Source organism: Nomascus leucogenys, chromosome 4 (genome assembly GCF_006542625.1).
Source record: "Nomascus leucogenys isolate Asia chromosome 4, Asia_NLE_v1, whole genome shotgun sequence".
NCBI lineage: Eukaryota > Metazoa > Chordata > Mammalia > Primates > Hylobatidae > Nomascus > Nomascus leucogenys.
In genome coordinates this window covers 92,867,884-92,891,893 of record NC_044384.1, presented here as the reverse complement: position 1 = coordinate 92,891,893, position 24,010 = coordinate 92,867,884, and the positions used below count along the sequence as shown (strand labels likewise).

Below are 24,010 nucleotides of genomic sequence, written 5' to 3'. Positions count from 1 at the left end.
CGGCTCCACAGCCACCGCCTCCTCCACCTCGGCAACTGCTGGCACCCCAAAGGTGACCACCACGGCCAGGACACCCACAGTCACTGGCTCCAAAGCCACTCCCTCCTCCAGTCCAGGGACTGCAACCACCCTTCCAGCACTGACAAGCACAGCCACCACACCCACAGCTACCAGCTTTACAGCCATCCCCTCTTCCTCCCTGGGCTCCACCTGGACCCGCTTATCACAGACCACCACACCCACGGCCACCATGACCACAGCCAGACCCTCCTCCACTCCAGAGACTGCCCACACCTCCACAGTGCTTACCACCACGGCCACCACAACCGGGACCACCGGCTCTGCGGCCACCCCCTCCTCCACCCCAGGAACAGCTCACACTAGCAAAGTGCTGACTACCGCAAGCACGGGCCTCACAGCCACCGCCTCCTCCAGCCCAGGGACGGCACCCACGCTTCCAGTGCGGATCAGCACAACCACCACACCCACCACCAGTGGCTCCACGGTGAACCCCTCCTCCATCCCAGGGACCACCCATACCCCCGCAGTGCTGACCACCACCACCACTACTGTGGCCACTGGTTCTATGGCAACACCCTCCTCCAGCACACAGACCACTGCTACTCCCCCACCACTGACCACCAGCGTCACTACGATCACCGCCACCGGCTCCACCCCCACCCCCTCCTCCACTCCAGGGACAACTCCCATCCCCCCAGTGCCGATCACCACGGGCACCACACATGGACGATCGCTGCCCCCCAGCAGTCCCCACACGGTGCCCACAGCCTGGACTTCCGTGGCCACGTCGGGCACCACACATGGACGATCGCTGCCCCCCAGCAGTCCCCACATGGTGCCCACAGCCTGGACTTCCGTGGCCACGTCGGGCACCACCCACATCACAGAGCCATCCACGGTGACTTCCCACACCCCAGCAGGAACCACAGGTACCACCCTGCACTCGACTCCAGCCCTGTCCAGCCCTCATCCTAGCAGCAGGGCCACTGAGTCACCCCCTTCTCCAGGGAAGACCACCCTGGGCCTCACCACGGCCACCTCCAGCACCACGGCCACACCCAGTGAGACCCCCACCTCGACCCTGCTGCCCAGCAGCCCCACATCGGCCCCCACAACCCCGGCGGTGACCACGGGCTGTGAGCCCCAGTGTGCCTGGTCGGACTGGCTGGACTACAGCTACCCCATGCCGGGGCCCTCTGGCGGCGACTTTGACACCTACTCCAACATCCGCGCGGCCGGAGGGGCCGTCTGTGAGCAGCCCCTGGGCCTCGAGTGCCGCGCCCAGGCCCAGCCTGGTGTCCCCCTGCGGGAGTTGGGCCAGATCGTGGAATGCAGCCTGGACTTTGGCCTGGTCTGCAGGAACCGTGAGCAGGTGGGGAAGTTCAAGATGTGCTTCAACTATGAAATCCGTGTGTTCTGCTGCAACTACAGCCTCTGCCCCAGCACCCCTGCCTCCAGCTCCACGGCCACGCCCTCCTCCACTCTGGGGACGACCTGGCCCCTCACAGAGCTGACCACAACAGCCACTACGACTGCAGCCGCTGGCTCCATAGCCACCCCCTCCTCCACCCCAGGGACCACCTGGATCCTCACAGAGCCAACTACTACAGCCACCACGACCGTGGCCACCGGCTCCACAGCCACACCGTCCTCCACTCCGGGGACAACCTGGATCCTTACAGAGCCAACCACTACAGCCATCACGACTGTGGCCGCGGGCTCCACGGCCACCCTGACCTCCACCCCGGTAACAGCTCACCCTCCCAAAGTGCTGACCAGCACGGCCACCACACCCATAGCCAGCAGCTCCAAAGCCACTCCCTCCTCCAGTGCAAGGACTACAACCACCCTTCCAGTGCTGACAAGCACAGCCACAAAATCCACAGCTACCAGCTTTACACCCATCCCCTCCTCCACCCTGTGGACCACCTGGACCCTCCCAGCACAGACCACACCCATGGCCACCATGTCCACAATCCACACCTCTTCCACTCCAGAGACCACCCACACCTCCACAGTGCTGACCACCACTGCCACCACGACAAGGGCCACGAGTTCCATGGCCACATCCTCCTCCACTCTGGGGACAACCTGGGTCCTCACAGAGCTGACCACAGCAGCCACTACGACTGCAGCCACTGGCTCCACGGCCACCCCGTCCTCCACCCCAGGGACCACCTGGATCCTCACAGAGCCAAGCACTACAGCCACCATGACCGTGCCCAGCGGCTCCATGGCCACCGCCTCCTCCACTCCAGGAACAGCTCACACCCCCAAGGTGGTGACCACCATGGCCACCATGCCCACAGCCACTGGCTCCACGGTTCCCAGCTCGTCCACCCTGGGGACCACCCACACCCCTGCAGTGCTCCCCAGCAGCCTGCCAACCTTCAGCATGTCCACTGTGTCCTCCTCAGTCCTCACCACCCTGAGACCCACTGGCTTGCCCAGCTCCCACTTCTCTACTCCCTGCTTCTGCAGGGCATTTGGACAGTTCTTCTCGCCTGGTGAGTGAACGTGGATAATGCTGCCATACCCTTTCCCCACATGCTATGCCAACCTGGGTCTGCCTGTCCTGGGAGCCACTTGCTTTCTCCCTGCTGGCCATGCTTGTTCCCCACTGGCCTCACTTGGCCCCTCCCGGCCACACTCGGTCCCCACTGGCCACACTCGGTCCCCACTGGCCACAATGCATCCCCACTGGCCACAATGCATCCCCAGTGGCCACATTCAGTCCCCACTGGCCACAATGCGTCCCCACTGGCCACATTCGGTCTCCCCGGCCACAATCAGTCCCCACTGGCCACAATCGGTCCCCACTGGCCACAATCAGTCCCCACTGGCCACATTCGGTCTCCCCTGGCCACAATGCATCCCCACTGGCCACAGTGCATCCCCACTGGCCACATTCGGTCTCCCCTGGCCACAATGCGTCCCCATTGGCCACAATCAGTCCCCACTGGACACACTCAGCCTCGGCCCTCCCCACTCCCCTCCCTGGAACAGCTGCTCCCTCCTGCACTGACCTCTGCGTTCACTCTCCCAGGACTCTGGCTTGCCCATCTCTGGGAGTGGCTTATCTTCCTATGGTGTTGTCCTTCACAGGGGAAGTCATCTATAATAAGACCGACCGAGCCGGCTGCCATTTCTACGCAGTGTGCAACCAGCACTGTGACATCGACCGCTTCCAGGGCGCCTGCCCCACCTCCCCAGCACCAGTGTCCTCCACCCCGCTGTCCTCGCCCTCCCCTGCCCCTGGCTGTGACAATGCCATCCCTCCCCGGCAGGTGGGCCCCGCCTGCCCTCTACCTCCCCTGCTGTGTGCACAGGGTCTGGGTTGGCTGGAGGCACAGCCACGGCCCAGTCCCCAAGGCCCGTCTCAGTGACCCTGCCGCCAGTATCTCCAGTTGGAGGAGGCACACAGGGTCTAGGGGCCAGAATAGCACAGGGGCTGCCCTCCCCAGGTAGGATCTTGTGGCCACCTGGGGCTTTGGGCCGTGAGGGGTGGGATGAGCTGGGGATGGGTCCCGTGAGCCAGTCCAGGTGAGGACGTGCATGTTCCCTGCCCCAGGTGAATGAGACCTGGACCCTGGAGAACTGCATGGTGGCCAGGTGCGTGGGTGACAACCGTGTCATCCTGCTGGATCCAAAGCCTGTGGCCAACGTCACCTGCGTGAACAAGCACCTGCCCATCAAAGTGTCGGACCCGATCCAGCCCTGTGACTTCCACTATGAGTGCGAGTGTGAGTGTGTGGGTGTGGTGGGGCACAGTGGGGCATGGTGGGGCGTGGTGGGGCATGGTGGGGCACAGTGGGGCATGGTGGGGCACGGTGGGGTATGGTGGGGCACGGTGGGGCATGGTGGGGCACAGTGGGGCATGGTGGGGCGTGGTGGGGCATGGTGGGGTGCAGTGGGGCATGGTGGGGCACGGTGGGGCATGGTGGGGTGCAGTGGGGCATGGTGGGGCACGGTGGGGCATGGTGGGGTGCGGTGGGGCATGGTGGGGTGTGGTGGGGCATGGTGGGGTGCGGTGGGGCATGGTGGGGCATGGTGGGGTGCAGTGGGGCATGGTGGGGCACGGTGGGGCATGGTGGGGTGCGGTGGGGCATGGTGGGGTGTGGTGGGGCGTGGTGGGGCATGGTGGGGTGCGGTGGGGCATGGTGGGGCACGGTGGGGTGCAGTGGGGCATGGTGGGGCACGGTGGGGCATGGTGGGGTGTGGTGGGGCATGGTGGGGCATGGTGGGGCATGGTGGGGCATGGTGGGGCGTGGTGGGGCATGGTGGGGTGCAGTGGGGCATGGTGGGGCACGGTGGGGCATGGTGGGGTGCGGTGGGGCATGGTGGGGCATGGTGGGGTGCAGTGGGGCATGGGGCACAGTGGGGCATGGTGGGGCGTGGTGGGGCATGGTGGGGCATGGTGGGGTGTGGTGGGGCATGGTGGGGCATGGTGGGGTGTGGTGGGGCATGGTGGGGTGTGGTGGGGCATGGTGGGGTGCAGTGGGGCATGGTGGGGCACGGTGGGGCATGGTGGGGCGTGGTGGGGCATGGTGGGGCATGGTGGGGCATGGTGGGGTGCGGTGGGGCATGGTGGGGTGTGGTGGGGCATGGTGGGGTGTGGTGGGGCATGGTGGGGTGCAGTGGGGCATGGTGGGGCATGGTGGTGGTGTTTGGAAGATCGCTAGCATCCCTTCAGGAAACCGTCACGTACCATGCTGTCTCGGGCCTCAGTGGTGCATGTCCTGAGAGCCTTTAGTGTGCAGGCTCTGTATCCACAGGGCTGAAAATGCTGACACAGCCCAAGGGAGAGGCAGCAGAGGCCGGTTTGCTGAGCTTCTCTGTACATCAGCCTGTGTGTTTTGAAAGGGACCCCGTCCAGGGGCTTCTGGGGCCAGGAGAAGCTCAGGATGGAAGCGGGAGCCCAGAGGAGCTTTTGTCTCCCGGGTCCTAACAGTGGCTTCTATCACCATGCGGGACCCGCCGCTAAGAAGTGATGGCCTTCTCACTCCTCCCCATGTCCTTGGCCCAGGGCTGCTGTTCCAAACTGCCACAAGCTGGGGAGCTTATACAACAGAAACACACTCTCCGTCCTGGAGCTGGAAGTCTGAGATCCAGGCGGGCAGGGACTACACTCCCCACTGAGGGTCTGGGGAGGTCCTTCCTGCCTCTCCCAGCTTTGGGGACTCCAGGTGTCCTTTGGCTGTGGCTGCATCCCTCTGATCTCTGCCTCTGCCTCTCTGTGGCCTCCCCTCTCTGTGTCTGTGTCTCTTCTGTCTCCCGTAAGGACACTGGTCATTGGATTGAGGGCCCACCCAGCTAGTCCACGATGAAGTCATTTCAAGATGCTTCCCTTAATCCCATCTGCAAAGACGCTTTCTCCCGGCAAAGCCACGTGCAGAGGTTTTGGGGTGGCCATAGATTTTGGGGGACCCAATTCCACACACTGGACCCATTTTTATAGATGAGGCAGCTGAGGCCCCAGGGCTTCAGTGGCTCCCCGAGGTGGCAGTCACAGTGGTGATGCTGGCTGCCATGACGCCTGGGGAACGAGGGCACCACCACGGAGCCTGCCAGCCCGTCCATCTGTGTCCCACAGGCATCTGCAGCATGTGGGGCGGCTCCCACTATTCCACCTTTGACGGCACCTCTTACACCTTCCGGGGCAACTGCACCTATGTCCTCATGAGAGAGATCCACGCACGCTTTGGGAATCTCAGCCTCTACCTGGACAACAATTACTGCGCAGCCTCTGCCGCTGCCGCCAGCTGCCCCCGCGCCCTCAGCATCCACTACAAGTCCATGGACATCGTCCTCACCGTCACCATGGTGCATGGGAAGGAGGAGGGCCTGGTGAGTCCAGGCTGCAGGTGGCACAGTGTTGGCCCAGTCCCAACTGAACCTGGGCAGGCCGACTGCAGGCCGGGGTGACCCAGGTGCCGCAGCAATGGCCCGGTGCCCAAGACAGCTCCCAGGGGGCAGGGAAGGCCTGTGGGGCCACCTAAGGCCGAGCACACCCCGTGGCCTAAATGCAGCCAACTGGAGACTCCAGGCCCCTGGGGAAGATCTGGGCTTTGGGGTGGGGGATACACAGGGGGGTCTCTGCACATCAAGGCAGAGCCCCAAAGGGAAGCCCCGCTCCCCGAGCTCGCCTGGCACTGCCTCCCGGCTCAGGGTTCCCCCGGATTCCCCCAGACCCTGTTTGACAAAATTCCGGTGAGCAGCGGTTTCAGCAAGAACGGCGTGCTGGTGTCTGTGACGGGGACCACCACCATGCGTGTGGACATTCCTGCCCTGGGCGTGAGCATCACCTTCGATGGCCACGTCTTCCAGGCCCGGCTGCCCCACAGCCTCTTCCACAACAACACCGAGGGCCAGTGCGGTGAGTGGGCGGCGGGTCCTGTCCGGGGCAGGGCTGCTGCTGGGCCTGACAACCCAGTGAGCGTAGGGGAAGCCTGGGGAGGGGAATGAGTGGGGGAGGGGGGTGGGGGCTGCGAAAGGCTCCCCGGATTCCAGCCCCGCGGTGACACCCCCACCCCCAGGCACCTGCACCAACAACCAGAGGGACGACTGTCTCCAGCGGGATGGAACCACTGCCGCCAGCTGCAAGGACATGGCCAAGACTTGGCTGGTCCCCGACAGCAGAAAGGATGGCTGCTGGGCCCCGACTGGCACACCCCCCACTGCCAGCCCCCCGGCCCCGGTGTCTAGCACACCCACCCCCAGCCCGTGCCCACCGCAGCCGCTCTGCGATCTGATGCTGAGCCAGTGAGTCCTCCCCTCCGGAGTTGCAGGCCCTGGGGCGCCCCCGCCTGCACGCACGCATGCACGCAGCTCCCTGGGGCTGGGTGCCCTCTGTCCTGATTGCTTTGCCCCACAGGGTCTTTGCTGAGTGCCACGACCTTGTGCCCCCGGGCCCATTCTTCAACGCCTGCATCAGCGACCACTGCGGGGGCCGCCCCGAGGTGCCCTGCCAGAGCCTGGAGGCCTACGCAGCACTCTGCCGCACCCGGGGAGTGTGCAGTGACTGGCGAGGTGCAACCGGTGGCCTGTGCGGTGAGTGGGGGCGGCCCTGGGTCCCCCAGACTCCTCGGCCTCTCTGAGTGTCCTGTGCGGTGAGTGGGGGTGGCCCAGGGCCCCCCAGACTCCTCGGCCTCTCTGAGTGTCCTGTGCGATGAGTGGGGGCGGCCCAGGGCCCCCCAGCCTCCTCGGCCTCTCTGAGTGTCCTGTGCGGTGAGTGGGGGCAGCCCTGGGCCCCCCCAGACCCCTCAGCCTGAGTGGCCTGTGTGGTGAGTGGGGGTGGCCCTGGGCCCCCCAGACTCCTTGGCTTGTCTGACACCTCTCTGTGCCCACAGACCTCACCTGCCCGCCCACCAAAGTGTACAAGCCATGCGGCCGCATACAGCCTGCCACCTGCAACTCCAGGTGAGTACAGGGATGGCTGGTGCCTTCTCTGCCACCCAGGCCTGCCTGACCTGTCTGGGGGAGCAGGAGGAGGCCAGAGGGTGTCCCACTGTGAGCCACAGATCTCTGGGGTGCCCGAGCCCAGGACTCCTTGAAAAACATCCCCTGCTGCTCCCAGATGCCTTAGAGACAGAGTCGGGCAGGGGGCGCATCCCTGGCCACGCCTAGTCCCCCATCCCCACCTGGCCCCGCCCCCAAGCCCCAACCATCCCCATCCACTCAGCCCCGCCCATCCCCACCCCAGCCCCACACATCCCCGCCCCCAGCCCCACCCACCCTGAGCCCTGCACTCCACCCATTCATCTCCTTCCCCGCTCCCCAATGCCCATCCTGGGGACTCACGTGGATGACAGTGGAGGCCTCCTGGATCTCTAGGTCTCAGGGCCTCTCTTGTCGTCCTGCAGGAACCAGAATCCACAGCTGGACGGTCTGGCGGAGGGCTGCTTCTGCCCTGAGGACCAGATCCTCTTCAACACACACACAGGCATCTGCGTGCAGGCCTGCCGTAAGCTCCGCCACCTGCTGCGGGAACGACCTTGGGCTCGACCCAAGCACACACAGGGTGGGAGGAGCCGCCCAGGACCGTGATGTGCTCTCCCCTCTCCCCAGCTGACCCCTGTGACCTGTTCTGCCCCACCAGAGCACGGGATGGCCCCAGAGTAGCCCTGAGCCCTGCAGAGCCCCCACGGTCCCCTGAAGCCCCACAGGGAGGCTCTGCCCTTGTGTGATGCTGTGGTGGTCCCTCCCCTGAGCCCTGCCTCCCACCACCATGGACGAGGCTTCTGTGCACTGACAGCTGGGCTTACGGTGCCCTGGCCTGAGCTCCAGCCACATCTGATACCCCAAAAGTTCTCCAGGGCCTTCCATCCCGAGGGGAAGCAGGCTCCAGGCCTGATAGCACCTCTCATGGCCAGAGGCCCCTCCGCCTGCAACCTCAGCACCCTCAGTGACGCCATGCTGTTTTCTTTCCAGCCTGCGTGGGACCCGATGGATTTCCCAAATTCGTGAGTGGCTCCACCCCCACCTGCCCTACCCCACCCTCTCGCGAGCTGAGGGAGGGAGGGAAGGATCATCCCCATCACACAGGGCAGCTGTGGGGCGCCCGAGTGTGACGTGGACGTGCCGGTGGCTGGTGTGGGCTTCCTGCCCCATCACTCTGGGCCACTCGGGTACCAGCCCGAGGTGGGAGGGGGTGGCTGGACAGATGCCCAGAGTTGACCTGTGCCTGTCCAGGAGCCCTCAGGGACCCCCTTGATCCATTCCAGCCCGGGGAGCGGTGGGTCAGCAACTGCCAGTCCTGCGTGTGTGACGAGGGCTCAGTGTCGGTGCAGTGCAAGCCCCTGCCCTGTGAGGCCCAGGGTCAGCCCCTGCCGTGCAGCCGTCCCGGCTTTGTGACCGTGACCAGGCCCCGGGCCGACAACCCCTGCTGCCCCGAGACGGTGTGCGGTAAGACCCTGCAGAGCAGAGGTGCCCGGCGTAGGGTGAGGGGGGACAGAGCCGGCACCCACCAGGGGCCTGCGGGTTGGGCACAGGAGAGCAGAGGAGAGCCACTGTGTCCTGGTGTGACCGTGGCAGGACCACTCGGCAGAGATGGCTTCCAGGTGCTTCATTCTCCTCCTAAGGATGAGGCTGGTGACCTCTAGCCTGCCCAGGAGTGGCCCAGGGACGTGGGAAGCAGCAGGGAGGTGGCCAAGCAAGGGGCCTGGAGGGAGTCCCCAGGGGCCGTGAAACGGTCAGGTCCTCGGGGAAAAGCATGCCTGCAACTTACTCTGGGAACAAGCGGTCTGGAGGAGGAGTGAGCAGCACCCGGACAGTGGCCTCCGTCCTCCCACAGTGTGCGACACAACCACCTGCCCCCAGAGCCTGCCCGTGTGCCCGCCAGGGCAGGAGTTGATCTGCACCCAGGAGGAGGGCGACTGCTGTCCCACCTTCCGCTGCAGTGAGCGGGGCTGGGGCAGGGCTGGGGCCGGGCTCCTGGGTGGCCTCTCGCCTGGGTGGGAGGTGCAGGACGGTGGGAGCGCTGGAGCACATGCTCCCCACCACCTGTTGTGGGCTTAGCTCCCTTTCCTTCCAGGACCTCAGCTGTGTTCATACAATGGCACCTTCTACGGGGTAAGGGCACAGCAGTGGGTGGGTGTGGCCCTGGGACCTGAACATGTGTGTGGGATGCCCCGGGGCCCTCTGAGCCCCACTCCTTGTCTTGACATTCCTGCCATGAGGGCAGATCCGCACAGGGGCCCTGGGCACGTCAGAGCTGGGACGTGCTTGGGACTCGGGGGCACCTTACGTCGACAGCATGAGCTCCACACCTGCTGCCTCTGAAAGGTCCTTTCAGGGGCTCCCACCAACAGCCTGGGGGCAGCACACACCTGCCTGGGGTCCCTGCCCGCCCGGATTCCTGCCCGCCCAGATTCCTACCCGCCTGGATTCCTGCCCACCGGATTCCTGCCCCCATGGGGTCTCTGCCCACCCAGATTCCTGCCCACATGGGGTCTCTGCCTGCCGGGATTCCCTGCCCACCTGTGGTCCCTGTGTGCATCAGCTCCCTGCCTGCCCGGGTCCATGCTCAGCCAGGGGTGCATCCATGCTCCATCTGAGGAAGGAACAACTCTCTGCGGGCCCCAGTGGGTCACGGGGAGAGGTCCTGGCCCTGGTGCCCCACCAGTGCCCTCAGTGCCACCCTCCTACCCATTGCAGGTTGGTGCAAACTTCCCAGGGGCCCTTCCCTGCCACACATGTACCTGCCTCTCTGGGGACACCCAGGACCCAACGGTGCAATGTCAGGAGGATGCCTGCAACAATACTACCTGCCCCCAGGTGAGACCTGAGTAACCTGCCCCCAGGTGAGCCCCCGAGGCACCCGCCCCCAGGTGAGCCCCCGAGGCACCGCCCCCAGGTGAGACCCGAGGCACCTGCCCCCAGGTGAGCCCACAGCTGCTGGGCAGACCCAGCCCTGAGTTACTTATCCTGGCTCCCTGGGGTTCTCTAGCTCAGCCACTGCTGGGGTCTTGTTTGTTTGCAAAGGGAGGGTATGAAGTAGGAGGATGACTGAGGGGGTCTGGGGGTGGGACAGGACCTGCAGGCTGCTGGGGACAGGGGCTGGGGTCAGGTTCCAGGAAGGCAGGGGTAGGCAGAGAGAAGGTGCTGGAAACTGGGGTGAGGCTGAGCCAGGATAACTGAGTGGGGGCAACTTCTTTGGGTATAGGCCCAGGCAGGGACAGGGCTAAGGGACCCTGGACCACTGGGGTGTAGACAGGAGGGCAGGCTGGGCGGGGCAGGCGCTGGAGGAGAGGGTTAGGGCCTGACGCCCCTCATGTCCCCACAGGGCTTTGAGTACAAGAGAGTGGCCGGGCAGTGCTGTGGGGAGTGCATGCAGACCGCCTGCCTCACGCCCGATGGCCAGCCAGTCCAGGTAACAGCAGAGGCATGTGGGGGCAGTTCTCAGCTCCCTCCCTGGAGACCCTCACCCTCAATGGGGCTCCACACAAGAGATATCTCTACTCGGCTTCCACTCTCACCCCTGCATTTCAGCTGAACGAAACCTGGGTCAACAGCCGTGTGGACAACTGCACTGTGTACCTCTGTGAGGTTGAGGGTGGAGTCCATTTGCTGACCCCACAGCCTGCATCCTGCCCAGATGTGTCCAGCTGCAGGGTGTGTGCTGGAGGCCCTACCCCTGCCTGGGAGTCCTTGTCCACCAGGGAGGCCCAACCCCTGTCTAGGATGCCCCGCACAGCAGCGAGGCCCCGCCCCTGCCTGGGAGGCCCTGCCCCTGCCTGGGAGGCCCCACCCCTCCCCAGGAGGCCACACCCACCAGGGAGGCCCCACCCACAGCCCTGCCCCTGTCTTTGGCCCCCCAGGGGAGCCTCAGGAAAACCGGCTGCTGCTACTCCTGTGAGGAGGGTAAGTGGAAGCCACCTTCCCATACCAGCCCTACAGCTCCAGCCCATTGCCGCCCATCCATTCCTGCCCAGACATCTGCACTGGGCAGCAGTGGGATGCCCATGTCCAGACTCTACCCTCGGTCCTGGAGGGCCATGGGAGGGGTGGTCCCATGGGGATGGTCGGCCCAGCAGGTCCAGGCCCTCAGAGTGAGGGTCCAGTGGGGCTCCGCATCTGCCTTTCCTCCTCCCAGACTCCTGTCAAGTCCGCGTCAACATGACCGTCCTGTGGCACCAGGGCTGCAAGACCGAGGTCAACATCACCTTCTGCGAGGGCTCCTGCCCCGGAGTGTCCAAGTGAGTGGGCTCCTGGCCCTGTGCCAAGAGCACCTGCATGTGGTGGGTCTGCCCTGGCCCGTCAGCTGGCTGGCAGCCTGCTCTGGGTCAGGAGGGCCTACGCCAGCTCCAGGAAGGAGGGAAGGGGCTACCCAGCAGGGCTCCCCCTCTCCAAGTCCATTGGCAGAAAGCCTGGGGCCACTCTCCTAGCCAGGTCAGGGCCCGGCTGAGCCGAGCCACATGGCACAGAGCTCCCAGCTGCGAACCCAGGTCCAGGTGTCCCCCTGGGAAGGGTGGGCAGAACCAGAGCCTTCTGTGAAGCCCCCCATGGCTTGCCACTGTGGCTTTCAGCAGGAGGGGCCAGCAGGGTTGACCCTTAGCTAGAAGAGGCAGGAGGAAGGGTCAAGGGCTGATCAGGGTCAGCAGGATTGGAGGAGCGGTTCAGACAGGGGAAGTGCAGGCCACAGAAGACAGAGCTGGGAGCCAAGGGACCCTGGGGGCCCAGAGCTGCCCCAACCTGAGAAGGTGAAGCCTCACGTACCCACAGAGTAGGCCACTATGGACAGAAGGGGGCGGCCGTCTGGCCCAGGACCCCAGAGGCCCACGTGTCACCATGGCTGGGCAGAGAAACGGCGGGGCCAAAGTGGCTGATGTGAGGGCCACTCTGCGTCCACAGGTACTTGGCAGAGGCCCAGGCCATGCAGCACCAGTGCACCTGCTGCCAGGAGAGGCGGGTCCATGAGGAAACGGTACCCTTGCGCTGTCCCGACGGCTCAGCCATCCTGCACACGTACACCCACGTGGATGAGTGTGGCTGCACGCCCTTCTGCGTCCCTGCTCCCAGGGCTCCCCCACACACCCCTGGCTTCCTGGCCCAGGAGGCCACTGCTGTCTGAGGACATTCTGCCTCCATCCCCATGCTCTGTCCACCTGGAGCCAAGACGTGCATTGTCCAATCATGAAAACCTTGGGCCTGCTCCGCAGAGCCCCCCGGCCTCTGTGTGTGGCACCCCGTGCTCCGTGCTCCTGCTGCCCACCCCATGGGTGAAACCAGCCCTGGAAGGGTGAGGGGCCAGCAGGACCCCTTTCAGGAGGGCGCCACTCAGGAGTCCTGCCCTGGGAGAGCCTGTGGCCCACCTTGGCCTTGCCCCTCCCTGATGTCACTGGGACGCCCTGGAACAAACTAAACATGTGCAGGCCTATGTGTCCCTGCCACGGCCGGAACCCCCGTGCAGCACGGATTCCGGCTGGCCACGTCCAGCCGCTGGGGCACAGACAGGCTTGTCCAGGCAAGGCCAGCTGCTGCCAGGAAGCTGCGATAGGCAAGGCGGCCGCCTGTCCACGCCTGCTGCAGGGTACCTCAGGGCTGAGGTTGCAACCGCCAGGTCAGAGAGGGGTCAGCATCCCAAAGCCCCCTCTGCTCAACCCAGCCCAGTTTTGCAAATAAACCCTGAGCATCGAGTACGTTTCCTGTCCTGACGTCTTTTCTTGCCTACCGTCTTTCCCAGGCTGTCCAGGTCCTCTGTGGGCTGCTTGCCTGGGGCCTGCAGGCTGGAGGACACATGCGGGGGATGGTGCAGGACCCCCAGCAGCCACTGAAGGGCCAGGAAGCCTCTGGGAAGGCCAGGCAGGGTGGGGGACAAGGAGCCGCTTGGTCATCCACATGCCCCTGTGGGCACCCCGAGAGTCAGTCTTGGGCTGTGGGAGCACTGCCCAGGGGACAGGGGGCAGGGGGCCACCAGGACCCAGAGGTCACCCCGGCTGTTATTTCCAGCATAGTGGATTGTGTGAGGAAACCAGCTCATGTAGGAAGACGGAAGCAGTCAGTGGGGCAGGCAGGCAACCAGGCCCGGTCAGCGGGAAGGCAGCCGCCCCCCAGGGCAGGTGCACGGAGCCGGGTGCAATGCTCCCAGGCTGGTGCTGGGCCCTGTGGGGCCGCCTTTCACCCCGTGCTATGCACACCTCCCCGGGAATGCTTTCCTTGGGGCACTTGCTACACGAGCCACACGTGAGCTTGCTCGCCTCCTGTCCCGCCTCCACACGCACGGGCAGGGCTTTCTGCCCTTCCTTTCTGTTGCTCTGTCCAGAGCAGAGAGCACCTGGTGCAGACAGCAGGGTATCGGGGAGCCTGTGGGATGGGTGGGGTCGGCAGCTGGGGCTGCAGGTGTGGGTAGGGAAGACAGTGAAGGTGGTGCCAGCCAGGACCTCGGCACAGTGGGATGCAGGGAGCTTTGGACACAAAATGACCTCCTACTGGGCAGGGGGTGGCTACAGGCAGAACGTGGCCTGGGGAGACGAAAGCAATGCTCGTGCCTGGCTATGGAAGCCTCTAGTGTGGGTGCAGAGTGGGGCCTTCCCCACACCGGGGCCTGCCTCTGCCCTCCGCCCTTGGGGGGGTCCTGCCCTGCCCAGGAAGCGATGCCATCATACTGTACATTTACAGAGCTCCCAGCTTCTGGGGGCTCGGCCAGGCCCCTGCCAGCACTCCAGAGCTCCAGCCTCTCCTGCCCTCCTTGCCAAGGCCCAGCAGGGCCAGCCACCCCAGGACTGGGCTGGAGATAGTCAGGGGCCTGACAAGGTTGCAGGTGGGCTCTGGTGGGTGGTGTGCTAGGATGGTCACCACTGGGGTGAGCTTCTATAGCTTTACCCTGCATCTCTGAGGCTGATTGTCTGGAGGTTGCGCCAGCTCACTGCCTGACCTGGGTCTGCATTCCGCCACGTGTAAACAAATGGTTTCCTGAACCTCAGTCATTCCCACGGCGCGATGGTTTCCTTAGACCCATTTATGTCAGTGTGTGGGTACAAGCACCCCTCTCAGAGGCCCATGCTGTGCTGTCTCTGTGCCCCAGAACTGTATCATTCAATCCTGACAATACCCTGTGTGGTGTCTGCTATTGTGTCTCCCACTCCACAGATGGGAACACTGAGGCACAAAGCAATGAAAAGGTGTGGTTCTGTCAGGGGGAAAGCTGGGCTCACACCCAGGCAGCCCGAGTCGAGGCCACACTCAAAACCACAGGGCTCTGCAATGCCCCAGAGCAACGAACTATAAAAATAAACACAGTGGGCCGGGCGCGGTGGCTCATGCCTGTAATCCCAGCACTTTGGGAGGCCAAGACGGGCATATTACGAGGTCATGAGATCGAGACCATCCTGGCTAACGCGGTGAAACCCCATCTCTACTAAAAATACAAAAAATTAGCCAGGCATGTTGGTGGGCACCTGTGGTCCCAGCTACTCGGGAAGCTGAGGCCAGAGAATGGCATGAATCCGGGAGGTGGAGCTTGCAGTGAGCTGAGATCGCGCCACTGCACTCCAGCCTGGGCGACAGAGCGAGACTCTGTCTCAAAAAAAATAAATAAATAAATAAAAATAAATAAATAAATAAATAAACAAACACAGTGAATATAAACCAATGTTACTTAGACTTTAAAGACGTTTTAAAAGGGATTTCTGGTTTCCAGATGGAAAAGTGGGCCTGTCTTCCCCCACAGACACAAAAACTATGACAATGATAGAAAGAAACTTTAAAATAGCAGCAGTTGAAAACAAGAAAGTAAATCATCCGCAAAGCCAGCAGATATCCCGAAAAGGAAACATTTGGGAAGTGCTGAGAGGGGGGCCCAAAGCTTTTTGTATGAGGCCATTCTCACACTGCTATAAAGAAATACCCGAGACTGGGTAATTTATAAAGAAAAGAGGTTTAACTGACTCACAGTTCTGCCTGGCTGAGGAGGCCTCAGGAAACTTACAATCATGGTGGAGGGTGAAGCAGAAGCAGGCACTTTCTTCACAAGCTGGCAGGAGAGAGAATGAGACCTAGCAGGGGAGATGCCAGATGCTTAGGAAACCATCAGATCTCATGAGAATTCACTCACTATCACGAAAACAGCATGGGGGAAACCACCCCCATAATCCAGTCACTCCCACAGTGTCCCTCCCATGACATGTGGGGATCACAGGGATGTATTAGTCCGTTTTCACACTGTCTTCATACCCAAGACTGGGAAGAAAAAGAGGTTTAATTGGACTTACAGTTCCACATGGCTGGGGGAGGCCTCAGGATCATGGTGGGAGGTGAAAGGCACTTCTTACATGGTAGCAGCAAGAGAAAATGAGGAAGAAGCAAAAGTGGAAGCCCCTGATAAACCCACCAGATCTCGTGAGACTTAATAACCATCACAAAAATAGCACATGAAAGACTGGCCCCCATGATTCAATTACCTCTGCCTGGGTCCCTCCCACAACATGTGGGAATTCTGGAAGATACAATTCAAGGTAAGATTTGGGTGGGGACACAGCCAAACCATATCATTCTGCCCCTGATACCTCCAAATCTCATGTCCTCACATTTCAAAACCATTTCAAAACCAATCATGCCTTCCTAAAAGTCCCCAAAGGTCTTAATTCATTTCAGCATTAACCCAAATGTCCACAGTTCAACATCTCATCTGAGACAAGGCAAGTCCCTTCTGCCTATGAACCTGTAAAATCAAAAGCAAGCTAGTTACTTCCTAGATACAACGAGGGTACATGTATTGGGTAAATACAGCTGTTCCAAATGGGAGAAATTGGCCAAAACAAAGGGGCTACAGGGCCCATGCAAGTCCAAAATCCAGCGGGGCTGTAAAATTTTAAAGCTCTAAAATGATCTCTTTTGACTCCAGGTGTCATGTCCAGTTCACGCTGATGCAAGAGGTGGGTTCCCATGGTCTTGGGCAGCACCACCCCTGTGGCTTTGCAGGATACAGCCTCCCTCCTGGCTGCTTTCATGGGCTGGTGTTGAATGTCTGTGGCTTTTCCAGGCACATGGTGCAAGCTGTTGGTGGATCTACCTTTCTGGGGTCTGGAAGACAGTGGCCCTCTTTTCACAGCTCCACTAGGTGGTGGCCCAGTAGGGACTCTGTGTGGAGGCTCCAACCCCACATTTCCCTTGTGCACTGCCGTAGCAGAGGTTGTCCATTAGGGCCCCGCCCCTACAGCAAGCTTCTGCCTGGACATTCAGATGTTTCCATAAATGTTCTGAAATTGAGGCGGAGGTTCCCAAACCTCAGTTCTTGACTTCTGTGCACCCACAGACTCAACACCACGTGGAAGTTGCTAAGGCTTGGAGCTTCTACCCTCTGAAGCCACAGCCTGAACTCCACATTGGGCCCCTTTCAGCCACAGTTGGAGAGGCTGGGATGCAGGGCACCAAGTTCCTAGGTTGCACACAGAATGGGGACCCTGGGCCCAGCCCACAAAACCATTTTTTCCTCCTGGGCCTCCAGGTTTCTGATGGGATGGGGTGCTGTGAAGGTCTCTGACATGGCCTGGAGATATTTTCCCCATGGTCTTGGTGATTAACATTAGGCTCCTTGCTACTTAAGCAAATTTCCTCAGTCGGCTTAAATTTCTTCTCAAAAAATGGGTTTTTCTTTTCTACTGCATCATCAGGCTGCAAATTTTCTGAACTTTTACGCTCTGTTTTCCCCTTTAACAACAAAAAAAATTTTTTTTGAGATGGAGTCTCGCTCTGTCACCCAGGCTGGAGTGCAGTGGTGCAATCTTGGCTCACTGCAACCTCCACCTCCCAGGTTCAAGTGATTCTCCTGCCTCAGCCTCCCTAGCTGGGATTACAGGCATGAACCATAATGCCCGACTAATTTTTGCATTTTAGTAGAGATGGGGTTTCTCCATGTTGGCCAGGCTGGTCTCGAACTCCTGACCTCAGGTGATCCACCCGCCTCAGCCTCCCAAAGTGCTGGGATTACAGGTGTGAGCCACTGTGCCCAGCCTATTTTCCTTTTAAAATGGAATGTTTAACAGTATCCAAGTCACCTTTTTAATGCTTTGTTGCTTAAAAATTTCTTCTGCCAGATACCCTAAATCATCTTTCTCAAGTTCAAAGTTCCACATATCTCTAGGGCAGGGGCAAAATGCTGCCAGTTTCTTTGCTAAAACATAACAAGTGTCACCTTTGCTCCAGTTCCCAATAAGTTCCTCATCTTCATCTGAGACCACCTCAGCCTGGACCTTATTGTTCATATCACCATCAGCATTTTTGTCAAAGCCATTCAACAAGTCTCTAGGAGGTTCTAAACTTTCCCGCATTTTCCTATCTTCTTCTGAGCTCTTCAAACTGTTCCAATCTCTGCCTGTTACCCAGTTTCAAAATTACTTCCACATTTTCAGGTATCTTTTCAGCAATGCCCCACTCTCGGTACCAATTTATTGTATTAGTCCATTTTCACACTGCTGATAAAGACATACCCAAGACTGAGAAGAAAAAAAAGGTTTAATTGAACTTACAGTTCCACATGGCGGGGGAGGCCTCAGAATCATGCCACTTCTTACATGGTGGCAGCAAGAGAAAAATGAGGAAGAACCACAAGTGGAAACCCCTGATAAACCCATCAGATCTTGTGAGACTTAGTCACTATCACGGGAATAATGTGGGAAAGACTGGCCCCCGTGATTCAATTACCTCTGCCTGGGTCCCTCCCACAACACATGGGAATTCTGGGAGACACAATTCAAGGTGAGATTTGGGTGGGGACACAGAGCCTGACATCACTTTTCTTTACAGAAAATGGGCATTCAGCCTGAAACCACCAAGCAGCTCAGAGATGCTAACATCCTGAAAGAGAGGAAATGCTCCGTCAGTAGAGAAAGACAAAGGCCATGTGCTCAAGCTGTCAGGTTTAATAGAGGATTTGGAGGATAGATCTGGAAATCTCGACACTTTTTCTAGTGAATGCCAAAAGGAAAGAATAGAGAGAGTGGAAGAGAGGCCATATTTTCAGAACTGAAAACATGAAGTCTTAGACTCAAAGCTTTCAATGAATGCCAAGACAGACCAAGCAAAAATATGCCCAAGAGAAAGAGAAAACCTCAAAGCTACCAGAAAGACAAGGCAGTTCACCTACAAAGGCATGAGAACCAGACAGGTATCTGGTTTCTCATTAGTAACACTGGATGCAGCAAGATGGTGCCATGATATTTTTCAAAGCGCTGAGGGAAGGTAAATCAACACAGAATTCTATTCTATTCCAACTAGACTGTCATTTAAGAGTGACAAGGACATTTTTGACATACAAGGACTGAGAAGGTCACTTCCCACAGATCCTCTGTGAATGAGCTACTAACAGAGGTGACCAGTGGCCAAGTGCAGTCACAAGCATGCCATAATGGTGAGCAAAGAAATGGGTGACTTACCCTGGTTTTTTTGTTTTGTTTTTTTTTTTTTTTAAGATGGAGTCTTGCTGTGTTGCATAGGCTGGAGTGCAGTGGCATGATCTCGGCTCACTGCAACCTCCGCCTCCTGGGTTCAAGTGATTCTCCGGCCTCAGTCTTCCGAGTAGCTGGGATGACAGGCATGCGCCACCAAACCCAGCTAATTTTTGTATTTTTAGTAGAGACGGGGTTTCATCATGTTGGCCAGGCAGGTCTCGAACTCCTGACCTCAGGTGATCCGCCCACTCCTGACCTCCCAAAGTGCTGGGATTACAGGTGTGAGCCACCGTGCCCGGCCTACATGCCCTGTTATATCCGAATAAGAAACGCACCTAACAGAAATCCACAGGTCACAATACAGAAGTTGCTAACTTTAACGACTCAATCCTTCGTAATTAGTGCCTGTTGGTCTTATTTAAGAAAACCCTTCTCTGCCTTGGGATCAGGAACACTGTCTTCTGAATTATTTCCTAAAAGCTCTGCAATTTTGCCTTCTGCCTTTAAATTTTGAATCCACCCAGAAATGGTGTATGACAGTGGCATGAAGTAGGGGGTCTGACTCCATTTTATTTTACAGATCTTGCTGCTTGGCCCAATATCATGTGCTAAAAAGGCCATCTGTTCCCCACCCTGTCATCTCTACAGTCTGTGTTGTTCCCTGGACTCTTTATTCTCTTACTGTAGACAACAGTACTGATAGTCCTGATTTTTTTTTTTTTTTTTTTTTCGAGACGGAGTCTCGCACTGTCGCCCGGGCTGGAGTGCAGTGGCACGATCTCAGCTTGCTGCAACCTCCGTCTCCCGGCTTCAAGCAATTCTCCTGCCTCAGCCTCCCAAATAGCTGGGATTACAAGCACCCACCATCACGCCCAGCTAATTTTTTGTATTTTTAGTAGAGACAGGGTTTCACTATGTTGGCCAAGCTGGTCTCAAACTCCTGACCTCTTGATCCACCTGCCTCAGCCTCCCAAAGTGCTGGGATTACAGGCATGAGCCACTGCACCCGGCCTTTTTTTTTTTTTTTTTTCTTTTTTTGAGACAGAGTCTCGCTCTGTTGCCTAGGCTAAAGTGCAATGGTGCGATCTCAGCTCACTGAGACCTCCACCTCCCGGGTTCTAATGATTCTCCTGCCTCAGCCTCCTGAGTAACTGAAATTACAGGTGCCCGCCACCATGCCCAGCTAATTTTGCCTTTTTAGTAGAGGTGGGGTTTTGCCATGTTAGGCTGTCTCAAACTCCTGAAATCAAGTGACGCACCTGCCTCGGCCTCCCAAAGTGCTGGGATTACAGGTGTGAGCCACTGCACTCGGCCTTGATATCTATTTGAGCAAGCTTTCACATTTTGTGCTTCTTTTACAAGAATGTCTGGACTCTTCCTAGCTATTTAGAATTAACTTATCAAGCTTTACAAAAAAACAGTACAACAAAATAGGGCTTGCTGGGAATTTGGGATTATACTGACTAAATTACTTTGAGAGAAGCTGACATCTTTACGTATTGACTATTTCAATCCATGAACATTGTACATCTCCATCCTCCATCCCCATAAGACCACCTGGACTGAAGCTTAAGTTCGCTGCAATCGCCTCTCTGGGTTCGCCTTTCCTTTGTCATCTTTTCAAAAACTCCAGGAAGAATTTAAAAACATATGGTATCCATCATTTTGGGCTGTTTTCAGTGGGACAGTCTCAATAAACCCACCTTGCTGGATTTCTGGGATGAGGTGTCCCCTTTCAAGAGAGGATACAGGCCTCAGAGGTATAGCAGTACCTATCAGTTCTGCTCACGCACACCCTGCAAGGGGCCAGCTGCACTGTGGCCACATCAAGGGGCTCTGGAGGCTCCTGTGAGGGGGCCGCCCGAGCTGCTGTAAACCCGCCCCTTGGGGCTGTGCATTTGCTCCAGTGAGTGTCTGCAACACAGAGACACCCCTTGGCTTCTAATGACCTCTGGCCAAAGCTCTCCTGGGAGAGGCCTCAGGACTCTGCCAGCACTGGTTGATGTGCCCAGGTCCTGTGGTCCCCACTGAGAGGACTGAGGCTCAGCGGGCAGAGGAAGGTTCAGTCCTACTCCCCCTGGAGCCTCTGCCCGGACACTCTCTCTCCAAGCTCACTCTCTCGGCTGGGACCAGCTACATCCCTGGAGCCTGTGACTGGACACACTCCGAGCTCACTCTCTCGGCTGGGACCAGCTGCATCCCTGGAGCCTGTGACTGGACACACTCTCTCTGAGCTCACTCTCTCGGCTGGGACCAGCTGCATCCCCCTGGCTCCATTTCCTCTCCATGGTCAAGAGAACATGTCCAAAGCCCCACAGCGTCATGAGAAAGAGCTTAACGATGAGGTGTCTGTGCTGAAGACCATCCTGCCTCTGTGGGTCCTTACCTGGCCCTTGGCCCTGCCCTCTGGGACTCTGGGGCCAGGGGCCAAGGGCCAAGTCTCGGCTCCTGAAACTTTTCTCTTCCCATGCCACAGCCCTGGATGCGGGATCCAGCTGGGGCCCTGCTGTCCTTCCCTCTGGAACCCTGGTCCTAGGCCTTGGGAGTCCCTGGCCCACCAGAAAGGACCCTGACCCATCACCACATGCCCGGCCTGGTGGGCCATGTGCGTTCTGTCAGGGCTCCTTCAGCCCTGCTGATGCCTGGACGCAGCCGTCGGGGTGAACCCATCTCCATGGCCAGGCTCACCAGAGGGAAGGGGCTTGGTCTGGGTTGGGGGCCAACAGGCAGTAGAAAGCCCAGAGGCTGTCGCCATTCACTGAGGGTGGAGGGATGGGGCAGCCTGGGTGGGTCCTCGCCTGTTCCAGAACTCAGGGCCTGGCCTTCTGGCCCAGGCTCTCTGCACTCAGAGACTTGTGCGAAACTTTACCCTGCAAGGGGTGATTGTGGTGTTTGTGGGAAGCAAGCAGCTCTCTGGCCACTTTTCCCCGGGTCTGGGTGACCCTGGGGGCCTCCTCCTCATTTCCCCCCGAATCTGCTCCCTCGCTGAATAGAGGCCATCGAGGTCTTGAGGACCCTTCCAGCCACTTCTGGGGCCCAGAACAGGCGCTGAGGAGGCAGAGGGAGCTGGCCTGGGGCAGCGGGGCCTGGAGTGGTGTATGGTGAGTCAGCAAAGAAGGCCAAGTCTCACCCACTCCCCAAAGCGAGTGGGGGCAGCGGGGAGGGCCCTGGGGCAGCCTCAGGTCCTCCGAGAGGCAGAGCCCACCGCAGTCCCTCCTGCCTGCACTGGGGCAAATACCTCACACTCGGCACTGCTCAGCCTGCCAGTCATAATCACAAACCGGTGTCACGCCTCGAGGAAACTCATGCTGAGTTTGTGATGTCTGTACTGTCATTTTCACTGTTTCTCACTTTTCCATCTTCTCTTAAGTGAGCTTTATTGCTTTAACTTTAGTGATACCTGACAGTTAACAGGCACGGGAGATAAGTTTCTTTCAGTGACACTGCAAATGAGTAAGAAGGGGTTTCCTGCGGGGTCAGGTGTCATGCTTTGCACAGCGATGCCCGCCAGCACGTTCAAGGGAAGGTGGATGTTTAAAGCCTGACTCTCATGCTGAGCAGTGAGGCCGGCTCTGTGTCGGGGAGTGTGGCACCAGCATTTTATTTTTGAGGCTAGAAATTTAAGGTAACAGGGACTTTGCCAAGCTCTGGGGAAAGCCGCGCACCTGCAGGCCTTCCTTTTCTGTTCCCTACCTGGCACTTTCCATTTCGAGTAAAACTTGGTGTCAGGGTTTTGCTTCCAAAAACGTTTCTCTGCAGAAATCTACAGTTCAAAGAGACGCTTTGAACACTGTTTTCAAAACTAAAATCCAAGAGAAGTGTCCGCCCTTTGCTCAGCGGCAGGAACCAGGCTGAGTGGGCTCTTCTCCACTCCAGCTGGGAAGGAGGGACCTGGGAGCGGCGTTTGGGACCCCCCCAGCCTGGGGCACCTTGCTGGTGCTGCGTGTCCCTTTACTCTTGGATGCCCCGGGGGCGGGGACCAGGGGACCTCGTTCATTTCAGCACTTCCTGGGGCCACCGGGCAGGGCTGAGCCGCCCGCCCACACAGAGCACGTCCAGGGTGGTGCGGGGCACAGGAGGGGCCGCGGCAAAGGCCCCAGAGGACACGCAGGGCCCGGGCCACCCCCTGCAGGGTCTCTGCCCGTTTCCCCAACTAAGGGTCGCTGGGACGTTTGGGATGCACCGCGGTCTGAGTGGGTCCCGGGGCGCCTTCCGCTGGGAGGGAGCAGGACTCCGCCTTGCATTTCCTCCCCACCCACCGCGGGTCCCCAGGACCGGCCCTGCTCCTCTCACCAGCGGGCCCTGGAACCCCCCGCCCCACGCCCTGGAACCCCCGCCCTGCACCCCCCACCCTGCACCTCCCGCCCTGGAACCCCCCGCCCCTCCCCAATCACATCCCCCTGCCGGGGCCTGGGATGCAGCAGCAGGAACCCGGCGTGGAGGGAAAGAGAAGTCGTCTCTTTCGGAGCCAGGTAACCATGGAAACCTCGAGAAGGCTGGAAACCCCCGGAATTCAGGGACCCTCAGGCGGCGCAGCTGCGAGGCCAACAGGCGGCCAGCGACCCCCTCACCCCTCAGCGCAGCGGCCCCCGGGGGTCCGCACGATGGATGGGCGCGTGGGAAGCTACTTTCCCCGAGTTCATTAAATGAGCTCTGAACAAGCTTATCCGGAAGAAGTTCCTTGGTAAGTCCCAACACGAACAGCCAGGAAGCCTCTAGAAGGAGAAGCCGGGCGCGGGCCAGCCCTGCGAGGATGCAGGAGGCGGGGGTGCCGGGAAGGCCAGGCCGGGCCCAGGGGATCCGGGGGCTGCGAACCCGCCGCACAGCAATAAATAAATAAATAAATAAATAAATAAATAAATAAATAAAATCTAAAAATAAAAATAAATACAAAAAATAAAAACTAAATAAAAGAGATCCTAACTGCAGCTGCACCAAGACAGCACTGGGACGGAGAGGCCAGCCTGGCGATGGGGACGCCTGGTGATGGGGACGCCCGGTGATGGGGACGCCCGGTGATGGGGATGCCAGGTGATGGGGACAGGGCACCAGGAAGTGGGTTGGGATTTGGGCAGGGGAGGCAGGTCCATCTTTGCTCAGGA

At 59.5% G+C, this 24,010-nt stretch overlaps 1 protein-coding gene across 1 annotated transcript in view; it reads left to right on the top strand.

The window, feature by feature from the left end:
• MUC5B (mucin 5B, oligomeric mucus/gel-forming) overlaps window positions 1-12,864 on the top strand; it is a 36,909-nt gene extending 24,045 nt beyond the window's left edge. Inside the window, exons 32-50 of the mRNA XM_030811524.1 lie at window positions 53-2,528; window positions 3,127-3,308; window positions 3,593-3,764; window positions 5,615-5,868; window positions 6,211-6,397; window positions 6,558-6,783; window positions 6,896-7,071; window positions 7,371-7,440; window positions 7,884-7,984; window positions 8,452-8,483; window positions 8,745-8,925; window positions 9,314-9,418; window positions 9,554-9,591; window positions 10,177-10,296; window positions 10,805-10,891; window positions 11,011-11,133; window positions 11,340-11,382; window positions 11,615-11,717; window positions 12,373-12,864. Of these exons, the coding sequence (XP_030667384.1) occupies window positions 53-2,528; window positions 3,127-3,308; window positions 3,593-3,764; window positions 5,615-5,868; window positions 6,211-6,397; window positions 6,558-6,783; window positions 6,896-7,071; window positions 7,371-7,440; window positions 7,884-7,984; window positions 8,452-8,483; window positions 8,745-8,925; window positions 9,314-9,418; window positions 9,554-9,591; window positions 10,177-10,296; window positions 10,805-10,891; window positions 11,011-11,133; window positions 11,340-11,382; window positions 11,615-11,717; window positions 12,373-12,592 (4,896 nt within the window). The 3' untranslated portion in view covers window positions 12,593-12,864. The remainder of the gene's footprint in view (window positions 1-52; window positions 2,529-3,126; window positions 3,309-3,592; window positions 3,765-5,614; window positions 5,869-6,210; window positions 6,398-6,557; window positions 6,784-6,895; window positions 7,072-7,370; window positions 7,441-7,883; window positions 7,985-8,451; window positions 8,484-8,744; window positions 8,926-9,313; window positions 9,419-9,553; window positions 9,592-10,176; window positions 10,297-10,804; window positions 10,892-11,010; window positions 11,134-11,339; window positions 11,383-11,614; window positions 11,718-12,372) is intronic.
• The last annotated feature ends 11,146 nt before the right edge of the window (window positions 12,865-24,010 follow it).